Source organism: Salvelinus alpinus, chromosome 1 (genome assembly GCF_045679555.1).
Source record: "Salvelinus alpinus chromosome 1, SLU_Salpinus.1, whole genome shotgun sequence".
Lineage (NCBI taxonomy): Eukaryota > Metazoa > Chordata > Actinopteri > Salmoniformes > Salmonidae > Salvelinus > Salvelinus alpinus.
This window is the reverse complement of record NC_092086.1, coordinates 92,770,212-92,783,474: the sequence shown is the minus strand read 5'-3', so window position 1 is coordinate 92,783,474 and position 13,263 is coordinate 92,770,212. Positions and strand designations below refer to the sequence as shown.

At 40.9% G+C, this 13,263-nt stretch overlaps 1 protein-coding gene across 4 annotated transcripts in view; it reads left to right on the top strand.

Annotated features, from left to right (window-relative positions):
* Positions 1–13,263, top strand: part of LOC139534680 (teneurin-1-like) — a 225,658-nt gene that overhangs the window by 95,925 nt on the left and 116,470 nt on the right. For all 4 annotated transcript variants that reach the window (XM_071334069.1, XM_071334060.1, XM_071334050.1 and 1 more), the window contains exon 5: positions 6,577–6,815. In XM_071334069.1, coding sequence (XP_071190170.1) covers positions 6,577–6,815 — 239 coding nt within the window. The remainder of the gene's footprint in view (positions 1–6,576; positions 6,816–13,263) is intronic.

The following is a 13,263-nucleotide window of genomic DNA, read 5'->3' as shown; positions in this document are numbered from 1 at the left end:
TCGATATTTAAACCTAATACAATGCCAGCATTCATGTAGATCAGCAAATTGCTATCCAATACCTCCTCTTGGCATTGTATATCTTATCATTGTCAATTCTAATTAAATGAAAGGTTTGACGTGATGTCCGATCAATAACATCACCACACTTGATGTTTTGTCTTCACATTTAGAAAATTATAACAACTGTTCTATTACTGCACGTTCACTCTAAAGGCTGGGTGATGTGTTGTTGACAGTTTAACACTGTTCTCTTGGCTTTGCCAAATAAACCAAAATACTGAATATTTACCAGAGATTATATATATTTGAGTTGATTTCAGATTTCTGTGTTGTCAACTCTCACCAGCAGACATTACCAATTAAACATAGCTGTCTTCCAATTAATTAGTATACTGTAGCATCAAGTGTTTTTCAGACCGCTAAAATGACTAGCAATTAGGTTCACAGTATCACCCACCTCCACAAACACCTTCAGAGGGATATTGTGAGGAGCCAATCCACACATAGGCCTACTGTATCTCCACAAAAGGGTGGTTTAACATAATATATAATCACTGGTAAAGATCAGTGATCAATAGAGTGATCAGCAGATCATCATTACAGACGTATTGTATCTTTATGATCCAAAAATGTACACTCTTAGAAAAAAAGGTGCTTAAGGGTTCTTAAGTTTGTCCCCATAGGGGATACATTTTTGGTGCTGGGTAAAACCCTTTGCAGAGGGTTCTATCTAGATACCTCTATGTAGGGTTCTTCAAATAACCTGCTGTATATGGTTCTACCTAGAACCCTCTATGAAGGGTTCTACCGAGAACCCTTTTATCTTTGGAGGGTTCTTCCTAGAACCCTCTATGGACGGGTATCACCCGTTAAATTGTTATTATTTATGACGATACATTACATACAGTGCATTCGGAAAGTTATTCAGACCCCTTGACTTTTTCCACATTTTGTTACGATAGTGCCTTATTCTAAAATGCTAATTTATAATAAGTATTCAGTATTTACATAAGTATTCAGACCCTTTGCTATCAGACTCAAAATCGATCTCAGGTACATCCTGTTTCCACTGATCATCTTTAAGCTGTTTCTACCAATTTATTGGACATGATTAGGAAAGGCACACATCTGTCTATATAAGGTCCCACAGAGAAAAACATGAGGTCGAAAGAATTGTCCGTAGAGGTCTGAGACAGGAGTCGAGGCACAGATCTGGGGAAGGGTATCAAAAAATGTCTGCAGCATTGAAGAACACAGTGGCCTCCATCACTCTTAAATGGAAGACGTCTGGAACTACCAAGACTCTTCCTTGGGCTGGCCGCCCGGTTCAAACTGAGCAATCGGGGGAGAAGGGCCTTAGTCAGGGAGGAGACCAAGAACCTGATGGTCACTCTGACAGAGCTCTAGACTTCCTCTGTGGAGGTGGGAGAACCTTCCAGAAGGACAACCATCTCTGCAGCACTCCACATATCAGGCCCTTATGGTAGAGTGGCCAGACGGAAGCCACTCCTCAGTAAAAGGCACATGACAGTCTGCTTTGAGTTGCCAAAAGGCACCTAAAGGACTCTCAGACCATGATAAACAATATTCTCTGGTCTGATGAAACCAAGATTGAACTCTTTGACCTGAATGCCAAGCGTCACGTCTGGAGGAAACCTGGCACCATTCCTACGGTGAAGCATGGTGGTGGCAGCATCATGCTGTGGGGATGTTTTTCAGCAGCAAGGACTGGGAGACTAGTCAGGATTGAGGATAAGATGAACAGAGTAAAGTACAGAGAGATCCTTGATGAAAACCTGATCCAGAGCGCCCAGGACCTCAGACTGGGGCGAAGGTTCACCTTTCAACAGGCAACGACCCTAAGCACACAGTCAAGGCAATGTAGGGGCTTTGGGACAAGTCTCTGTATGTGCTTGAGTGGCCCAGCCAGAGCCCGGACTTGAACCCGATCAAACATCTCTGGAGAGACCTGAAAGTAGCTGTGCAACCTGACAGAGGTTGAGAGGATCTGCAGAGAAGAATGGGAGAAAATCCCAAAATACAGGTGTGCCAAGCTTGTAGCCTGAGGCTGTAATCGCTGCCAAATGTGCTTCAACAAAGTAGTGAGTAAAGGGTCTGAATACTTACAATTGGGGTATATATACTACCACTGGTGGAACCATGTCTTTGTCTCATGCAGCTGTGTGACCCAATGGGTGAATAAACTTGGTTTAAGCTTTACTAATCATCCGTGTGTTTTACTATGTTCATTTTTAACCTAACACCAAGAAAACCTGACGCTGTAATCGCTGCCAAAGATGATTCAACAAAGTACTGAGTGAAGGGTCTGAATACTTACAGTTTGTAAATGTGATATTTCAGTTTTTATTTTGAATACATTTGCAAAAATGTTAGCTTTTTCATTATTGGCTATTGTGTGTAGATTGATGAGGGAAAAAACAATTTAATCAATTTTAGAATAAGGCTGTAACGTAACAAAATGTGGAAAAAGTCAAGGGGTCTGAATACTTTCCGAATGCACTGTAGATCATATTTGATCACCTGGTTATATCCTAACACAGTGGTTTTAGGAATCTCCTGGTTTACCGGCCACATCAGGATTGCAAGTCACATTATGCTGGCTTTCAATGTTGTGTATAGTTCCTATTGGAACCCAGCCAGAGTTAGGATGTCCAACAAGAGAAATTGTTAATCACCCCCAACCTGCATTCAGAATGACTGCCAGGGTAGGGATGATTGAATACTGAGACTACGTCAATCACTTAAACTGGAACAACCATCTCAGTAACAGGTGCAATAAATCCAATACTAATTGATTGGATTAGTTAGAAAACGGTATGTTATTTATATAAGTTTACCATACAATGAATCAACCAATCAATGTACATGCAAAAACACTGATATTACAGTAAATCAAACCATTTTGAAAATCTCCCTGCAATAGAGCATGCTGGGAAATATTATGTATGGTTCTATGTAGAACCCTTCTTTCATTCCAAATAATCCTTTTTGCCTTCCAAAGAATCATCAAAGAACCCTATCTTCCAAAAACAGTTCTTAGGATGTTAAAGGTTCTAGATGGCGCCGGAGGAGATGGCTGCCGTTTTATGGGCTCCAAACCAACTGTGGTATTGTGTGTGTTTTTTCACGTTATTTGCAACTTATTTTGTACATAATGTTTTGCCGCTTCTGGATATCAGGACAGCGATTACTCACCTCGTACTAGACAAAGATTTTTTATTTAACGAGTCGGATGCAAAGGATTTACTTCAGACACCCGACAAGACCCAAATCCCTGTGATTCGCATGAGAAAGAGACAGATATCGGGGACGTAGGTCGGGTGCCTTGTAAGGATCCGACGGCGAGTGGGTAATCTGCCTCCACCATCAGTCCTATTAGCCAACGTACAATCATTGGATAATAAAATGGATGAGCTCCGATCAAGACTATCCTATCAACGGGACATTAAAAATAGCTTATGTAATAGCTTATGTTTCACCGAGTCGTGGCTGAACGATGACATGGATAACATACAGCTGGCTAGGTTTTCGGTCCATCAGCAAGATAGAACAGCTGCCTCCGGTAAGACAAGGGGTGGCGGTCTGTGTCTATTTGTAGATAACAGCTGGTGCACAAAATCTAATATTAAGGAAGTCTTGAGGTTTTGCTTGCCTGAGGTAGAGTATCTCATGATAAGCTGTAGAGCCACACTATTTACCAAGAGTTTTCATCTATATTTTTCGTAGTTGTCTATTTACCACCACAAACCGATGCTGGCACTAAGACAGCACTCAACGACCTGTATAAGGCCATAAGAAAACAAGAAAATGCTCACCCAGAGGCCGGGGACTTTAATGCAGGGAAACTTAAATCTGTTTTACCTAATTTCTACTAGCATGTTAAATGTACAACCAGTAGAAAAAAAACATCTAGACCACCTTTACTCCACACACAGAGACGTGTACAAAGCTCTCCCTCGCCCTCCATTTGTCAAATCTGTGACCGGCTTCACCACAATGTGATGTGGTGAAGCTTCACCGGCTTCACCACATCAGTGACCGGCTTCATCAATAAGTGCATCGATGACGTCGTCCCCACAGTGCATACCCCAACCAGAAGCCATGGATTACAAGCAACATCCACACTGAGACCTGGCAGTGTGGTGCCAGGATAACAATCTCTCCCTCAACGTGATCAAGACAAAGGAGTTGATTGTGGACTACAGGAAAAGGAGGACCGAGCACGTCCCCATTCTCATTGATGGGGCTGTAGTGGAGCAGGTTGAGAACTTCAAGTTCCTTAGTGTCCACATCACCAACAAACTATCATGGTCCAAACTGTCGTGAAGAGGGCACGACAACGCCTATTCCCCCTCAGGAGACGGAAAAGATTTGGCATGGGTCCTCAGATCCTCTAAAAGTTCTACAGCTGCACCATCAAGAGCATCCTGACTGGTTGCATCTCTGCCTGGTTTGGCAACTGCTTGGCTTCCGACCACTAGGCACTACAAAGGGTAGTGCGCACGGCCCAGTAAATCACTGGGGCCAAGCTTCCTGCCGTCCAGGACCTCTATACCAGGCGGTGTCAGGGAAGGCCCTAAAAATTGCCAAAGACTCCAGCCACCCTAGTCATAGACTGTTCTTTCTGCTACTGCACGGCAAGCGGTACCGGAGCGCTAAGTCTAGGTCCAAAAGGCTTCTTAACAGCTTCTACCCCCAAGCCATAAGACTCCTGAACAGCTAATCAAATGGCTACCCGGACTATTTGCATTGTCCCCCCAACCCCATTTTTACGCTGCTGCTACTCTCTGTTTATTATCCATGCATAGTCACTTTTCCTCTACCTGCATGTACATATTACCTCAATTACCTCAACTAACCTGTGCCCCCGCACATTGTTTCTGTACTGGTACCCCCTGTATATAGCCTCGCTACTGTTATTTTATTGTTGCTCTTTTATTATTTGTTATTTTTCTATTTTCTTTATTTTTCATTCTTTCTTTTTTACTTCAGTTTGTTTTAGTAAATACTTTCTTAACACAAATTTTTCTTAAAACTGCATTGTTGGTTAAGGGCTTGTAAGTAAGCATTTCAATGTGAGGTCTACACTTGTTGTATTCAGCGCATGTGACAAATAACATTTGATTTGATTTCAAAAGGGTTCTTCTGATCAAAATGGTTCTTGGTAGAACCCTATCGCTCCACAAATAACCCTTTTGGAACCCTTTTTTGTGTAGTGTAGAGTTCCTCCTCCTGAACGCCTTCCTCAAACCAAAACAAAGTTTGAGATAAAAGCAGTTATTTTATTTTGGCCAAATGATATCAGCCAAGTCGATACACTGTTAAGAACACAGACACTGATGATATGGCACTGACCCAACATCAATGCAATTACATATTTCTGTCACATCAGCATAATGACCATATTCAAGACCACAAGCATTTTCTTCCTAATTTCTTTAAATTACACACAGACAGGAATTGATTGGTCCTCTATTGACCGTTTTTTGCCCTTAACAATGCATTTTTCAAGTGTCAGCAGCAGCACTACAACAGAACTGTGCCTCAATATCCCAGACTGTGTTGAGCTCAGTTCTGGATGTCCACGGTCCATAACTGAACAATACAATTCACCAGTTTTCATGAATGTTGCTGCAGACCTTGAGGAGAATTACTCAATACCACAGGATGCTGCATTTACACTGGCTTGGACAACAAAAACAAACATGCCTCAGATAACTTTATCCCTTTGTGAACCATACTTAAACTGAATTACGCTGTCTGTGAAAATTGGCCCAGCAATTATGCCCTGTGATATAATCTTCCCTAAAACTGACCTTTGTACTTTCACATCTTTAATTGAACACATTAAAGATAGCGGCTAATGGTATTAAAACCTTTTCTAATTAGGGACCTGAGCAATGAGGGTTATTTTTCTCCCCTTCCTTTTGTTCTTCTGTTCCGCCGGTCGTCTATTCCCTCCCTGCACACTGCCGCCTACAGCTTGTTAGATAAAGGCAGTGGTTGCAAGGTCAAGTTCACAGTGAGGAGGAATTGGCCACCATTCTGCATTAGCATAAATCCATGTAATCACAGCATTCAGCATCACTGTCAGGTGTGAGAATGTAATAATAAATGTCTCCCCCCCCCCCCAATGCATGGCTGGTGCAAACATGTTAAGGCGGTTTGCCTGTTGGGAGCATTCATTCATTAGATGTAGGATTTATATCATTTGGTCATGGAGGGAAATGGGATTGCATTCTGAGATTGATTTTAATTATGTGCATTTCCAGCAGTTTACCAATAACTTAAACCGAACTACACAAGTATCTAACAGAAGTAAATTATGTTCTGTATTCTATTTAAGTACTACACAGATTGGAAATGTTTTAATCTGTGCATGTGTATTCATGTCATATCTACGCTGTTTATATTTGTGCGCAAATTAAAAGGTGAAAATGTTCAAACAATACTATGTTATTGTGTTACAATGAAACGGTCATGTATGGTAATGTATGTGCTATGTTGTGTATATTCTCATCAATGTCAACCTCTTGTGTTGTTGGGTTGCAGGCATTTTCTGTTCAAACATGGCTCAGGCTCCTCTGCTCTGTTCAGCGCTGCCAGTCAGAACTACCCTCTGACATCTAGCACAGTGTACTCCCCACCCCCACGGCCCCTACCCAGGAGCACCTTCTCCAGACCCATGTTCACCTTCAACAAGCCCTACAAGTGCTGCAACTGGAAATGCACTGCCTTAAGCGCCACCGCTATCACCGTAACCCTCGCCCTCCTGCTCACATACGTCATTGGTAAGTCGGGTATTTCTCCCTATCTATATTATCTATCTCTATATTTTACTGAACAATTTAGTACAGTACAATGTCAGACAGCATAACGTTTCCACTTGGAATTTCTTATTTTTTTGTCTCATCTCCAACTATTTGTCAGGGTTATTTTATTTCATGCAATAGGATGAATGCATTGTTTTGTGGGGGGAAATCCAGCCAAGTCGTTTCTGAGTCTGTAAGATAAAGGAAACAAACATTCCTTAAGTTCTATCAAAGGCAAATCATTTTTCAAGGTTTTGAAACCCATTAAACATGTAACGGTAGTTGGATTTGTATAATGATGTTGTTTTTGTACTGTAGCTGTCATAATAGTTGTGTTCAGAGGTGTCATCCCCATAGGGGGTACAGGGGCACATACCCCTTCACATTTCTCCTGTTACAAAAATATATTTTTTATTTGTTGTTGTTGTTTTTTTGTAATACTACTAGCCACCTACCAATTTCATGAAATTGGCTTTATCTTGCCCAGATTGGGAACCTATCTCCCAACCTCATAACTAGCTACCAAGAAGCCATTACAGTCTATCAATCAAGTTAGAGTAGCTAGCTTGTCTAACTATCTTAGCTGGCATGCCGGCTGGCAATGTTGGTTTACTTTAGAAAAGCAAGCATTAACTAAACGTACTGAATAGGACTCACATTTCTTTTAATCTTTTACTCAGATTTTTGCAGAGATGCAGAGAAACATATTTTCTTTCTTTAAAATAACCAGGAGAATACAGACGTAAAATCAAATCAAATGTAATTTGTCACACGCACCAAATACAACAGGTGTAGACTTTACTGTGGAATTCTTACTTACGAGCCCTTTCCCAACAATGCAGAGTTAAAAAGTACAAAAAATAGCACACAAAAAAGGAAATAGTAACACAATATAATCACAATAACGAGCCTATATACAAGGAGTACCGGTACCAAGTAATTTTGCTGGGAGTACGAGGTAGTTGAGATGATTGAGGTAATATGTACAGGTAGGGGTAAAAGTGACTAGGCAATCAGGATAGATAATAAACAGTAGCAGCAGCGTATGTGAAGAAATGTGAAAGTGTGTTTATGTGTGAGGTACAGTATGCTTACATATGCAGAAAAATATACATATTTTTACATAGAATTAAGCATTATGATTATGGCTTTATATTGCAGGGAAAAGCTGTTTCAGGTGTTTGAACATTAAATAATTCTCCAACTATCCCTCCCCCGGACCACCCCCAGCCATCCTCACGTACTTTGTGCACCTTCAGAATTTTGGGGTGCATGTGTTCTTGTCCTTGTCCCATTGAAACTGTAAGAAGCAGTATTTGGACTAAGAGACAAGCAGAAAAGGACAGATAGACTGTTATGTAACAATACATTATGTAGCTATTGGTCTTGCTTAGCCTTTATTCCAGAGTATGACAAATACCATGTACCAAGTAGGTACATCAGTAGAGATAGTTACATAATACTTCCCACTGTTTCCAAAAAAATACAAAACAGTGCCAAAGTAAGTAATTATGCCATATAGCAGATGATTTTATACAAAGCACCTTACACCCATGCATGCATACATTGTACGTATGGGTGGCCCCGGGAATCAAACCCACAACCTTGGCGGTGCAAGCGCCATGCTCTACCAACTGAGCCATCCAGCACCAAGTAGGTCTACCCCATAACTGCATGGACTTACTAGTGTACAGTACTGTGTAGTTACATATATTATTACACTGGTAGGCCTGTGTCAAGTGTAGCTGGATATTGGTATTTGATCAAGAGAAAGTGTTACTTTATTACAAACTTGTTTCTGTCAATATGTCCATTGTAGATCCAGATATCAATCAGGTCAAATTTGCCTACTATGTTCACTGACATTGTCAATAAACCATTCCATTGAAGAGACTCTAGATTTTGAATACCGGTAAGCCTTTGAGTTGGAACCTCTCATTCATTTCTCATAAGATGATCCTTACCTAGTGATCAGAGAGCAACAAAAGATTGGTCATTCAAGGTCCGTAGCCATGAATATAACATCTAAGCGTTGTCTTTAAGCCTGGTGTGGTGTTATTCTAGGACTGACTGATATTAATATGAGAGCATTGTAACCTTCGTGTGCCATCTTTATGGAAGGCTCTGACCCAGAGATGTCTGTGTGTTTTTCTTAATTGAGATGATGCCCTTAAGCTTCCAACAGTAGATCAATAAAGATCTTAGGAAATGCAACACAGAGCAAGATGGAAGACTCTACACCTCCAATTTTGATCCTCAGACTTGTAATTTACTAAATTGCATGACCATGCATTAACAGCCCTTTAATAAGGCCGCTTCAAAAGTAGCCATCAGCCCGTAGCGAGGGATAGGGATTGTAAATCCCACTCTGTCTAACAAATGTTGACTGCATCTTAAAAGTTCTGCTTTATTATTCATTCTTCTACTTTAAATTCTACATTACCAATTTTGATTTGACCAAATAAAAATCTATATGGCTACAGTAGTAGGCTACATAAATAAAATGCTGAGTAATTTCCGGAGTTTGAAATATTGGCAAACAGCTTTGAAATTAGCTGCTATATGTTAATTCCTTCTAGTTATTAGGCAATCAGTCTAAATCGTAAACAACCAGATGTACTGTCATCACGAATAATGTTGCTATTGTACATAAAAATGTCAAATAAATAACAAAGGTGGAATATCTATCACCCACAAGTCTCTGCTCGGTGGTAAAACATCACAAATCTCAGTGAACATGGAAGGTGCCAGTCACCACAAATCACAGAAAACATGGCTCTCTCTGTGCCTTGACACAGGCCTTTATGGCTTTGCTTGATAGTACCATTGGTGTGATCAACCCTGTTATTTATTTATCTACTGTATTTATCTGTTTTGGTTAATGCTAGTCCAGACCCCAGAAGAGACATCAGCATGGTATTTGTTTGCTGTAGTCACAGCAGGACAGCAGTGGCTGGGCTGGAGCAGTTTGCATTTCAGCGATTTGCTTTGTTTACTGCTGCGCATACATCCATCTCTTCAAACATGTTTTAAATTGACAATATTTGTCTTCATAAGAGTCCATCCCAAGCACATTCATACACATTTTGCCAAATCACATGGTGAATATATCATAATTTGTAACTGATTTTGCAAATTATTGTGATGTGTTCCAATTCTAGCACAACATTAAAACAAAAGATAACACACTGGTGCTTGGGTAGGGCACATCCCTCTTTATTCTCCACTTTTCTGAAGAAAAATGCATTGCTGTTTGAACAGAAAGCTTAGAAATCTAGTAGGTGGTGGGGCCAGTAACAATCCAGGACAATCTGCATTTGACAATTTGTAGACCCCCACCATCCAGCTATTTAAGCTGCAACTGAATTTTCCTTTGACCTCACACAACATAATGAGAGGAATGCCTCAAAGACAACGGTGACATGTCATTGTGTCATACTTAGAGAATGCACACAAGCCCCAGGGCGATGAATGAATGATGAGAGGAGAGAAACAGAAGAACATGCAGGCATACTGCTGATATAGCACGGTAAGCCACACTGTCTGATTCTGACTGGGAGTAAATACCAACTACTCCATTCTCCTCAGAAACACTCTTACTTCACTAAGGGGACAACCTGATGCTAATTAAAATACTCCAAAATGTCACCCACATACCCAGAGGTGATATGCGCTGAAGAGAAAGTTACCATTGCCTGTCAGAATGCTGTCAATGCAGGAAGGAACAATGTCTCCCCTGCCACCTCAACCACCGCCATCACCACTTTCTCTCTCCTCTTCTGTCTCCATTTCTCTCTCCTCCTCTGTCTCCATTTCTCTCTCCTCCTCTGTGTCTGTGATTGAGTTATCCCACAGCGGTTCTTCTAACTGCAACACTTCACCTGTTTATTAGTGCAATAACTTATAAGCAATAAAACTCACCTACCTTTTGAGGAGTTGTTTTGGTATTGAGTAAAAGAAAAGCCCTAATGAAGTTTAGATATCTCTCTCCAAGGTGTATTGACAGACTGCGACTCAGAAAGGGGAACAATGTTCCTGGGAGAAAATTAAACGTTTAGATTTTTTCAGTTCATTAGGGCGCTGTAAAGGATAGCTGTCAGCTGTGGTATTGGTTTAACAGACTGAAAAGTGTTAGGATCAATAAGACTGAGTAATGTCAAAGGGTCAGAGTCAGAGTCTCTGTGTTGAAAGGGAACCGGGCAGCCATGGAATTTATGATTCCAGGCGACTTGCCTTGAAGGTAGCAGACCTTTCATGCCTCATTGTGATCGTATTGATCGATCCATTTTCTCTTCAGTATCTCATTAGTATTCTGGTCGCGGCTCTATAAACCAAACAATGCCCTTTTTGAAGAGAGCGGAGGCTGGGGTGCAGGGGGCAGGCAGTGAATTATTTCACCCAGTACAGGGAAGTTTAGATCAAGTGCCAATCTACTGGAACTGACACCTCTCCTGAAGCTCAGAAGGGACTTTGAGGACAGTAGGTGTAGGACTAATACTAATCACACTGGTATTAGGAAGTATCTTTTCCCTGTACTCAACCATGTTTAATGAACCTCTTCCTAGTATTGGTCAACAATAGAGACCGTAGGCAGAGGCTATATGTCATACTGAAACATGTTCTGGTAGTAATGAACACAAAAATCAATCTGCCATGATAATGTGGTAAGAATTACCTTAATCGGATATTTTTGCCACTCTGCCCACCAGAGCTGACTGGCTCTGGTTCAGTTCCTTAGAGAACACCTCTTTAACAGTACAAGGTGTCAACCGTCTGCATACTGGCAGCCATATTGACAAAAAGAGCCAAGTATGTCTTACCTTTCATGTTTTGTCCTCTGGTGTCACCGTGCCAATGTGGGGTCTCACCTGATTAAGCAGGTCTTTACTTTCAGATGACTTTCTGCTAGTGTTACAGTAGGTGACTGTCACCCATACCTTTAATGCAACTCAATCCAATTCCATCCTCCTTTTTAAATTATAGTGGCAGAATTATTTTTGCTACTGGCCCTATAGTATACAGTGCCTTCAGAAAGTATTCACACCCCTTGACTTTTTTCATATTTTGTTATGTTACAGCTTGAAGTTAAAAGGGATTAACTTGAGATTTTGTGTTACTGGCCTACACTCAATACTCCATAATTTTACAAATGAATACAACATGAAAAGCTGAAATGTCTTGAGTCAATAAGTACTCAACGCCTTTGTTATGGCAAGCCTAAATAAGTTCAGGAGTAAAAGTTTGCTTAACAAGTCACATAATAAGTTTCATGGACTCACTCTGTGTGCAATAAAAGTATTTAATATTATTTTTTAATGACTAGCTCATCTGTACCCACACATAAACTTATTTGTAAGGTCTGTCAGTCGAGCAGCCAATTTCAAACACAGATTCAACCACAAAGACCAGGTAGGTTTTCCAATGCCTCGCTAAGAAGGTCACCTATTAGTAGATGTGTAAAAAATAAAAAAGCAGACATTGAATATCCCTTTGAGCATGGTGAAGTTATTAATTACACTTTGGATAGTATATCAATACACCCAGTCACTACAAAGGTACAGGTGTCCTTCCTAACTCAGTTACCAGAGACGAAGGAAAACAATCAGGGATTTCTCCATGAGGACCATGGTGACATTAAAACAGTTACTGTACGTAGTTTAATGGCTGTGATAGGAGAAAACTGAGGGTGGATCAACAACACTGTAGTTACTCCACAATACTAACCTAATTGACACAGTGAAAAGAAGGAAGCCTGTACAGAATAAAAAATATTCCAAAAACATGCATTCTGTTTGCAACAAGGCAAAAAGTAATACGGCAAAAAGAATGTGGCAAAGCAATTCACTTTTTGTCCTGAATACAAAGTGTTATGTTCAGGGTAAATCCAATACAACACATTACTGAATACCACTCTCCATATGTTCAAGTCTAGTGGTGGCTGCATCATGTTATGGGTATGCTTGTAATCGGACTGCAGAGTTTTTCAGGGTAAGTAGAAATGGAATGGAGCTAAGTACAGGCAACATCCTAGAGGAAAACCTGGTTCACTCTGCATTCCACCAGACACTGGGAGATGAATCTTTCTTTTGGTGTTTTTCAGTCAGTAGAAAGGCCTCTTTAGTATCCTAAGTTTTCATAACTGTGACCTTAATTGGCTACCGTCCGTAAGCTGTTTGTGTCTTTTCTTTAAATTAAAATTATTTTTATTTTACCCCCTTTTCGTGGTATCCAATTGCTAGTAATTACTATCTTGTCTCATCGCTACAACTCCCGTACGGGCTCGGGAGAGACGAAGGTCGAAACACAACCCAACCAAGCCGCACTGCTTCTTAACACAGCGCGCCTCCAACCTGGAAGCCAGCCGCACCACTGTGTCGGAGGAAACACCGTGCACCTGGCTCCCTTGGTTAGCGCGCACTGCGCCCGG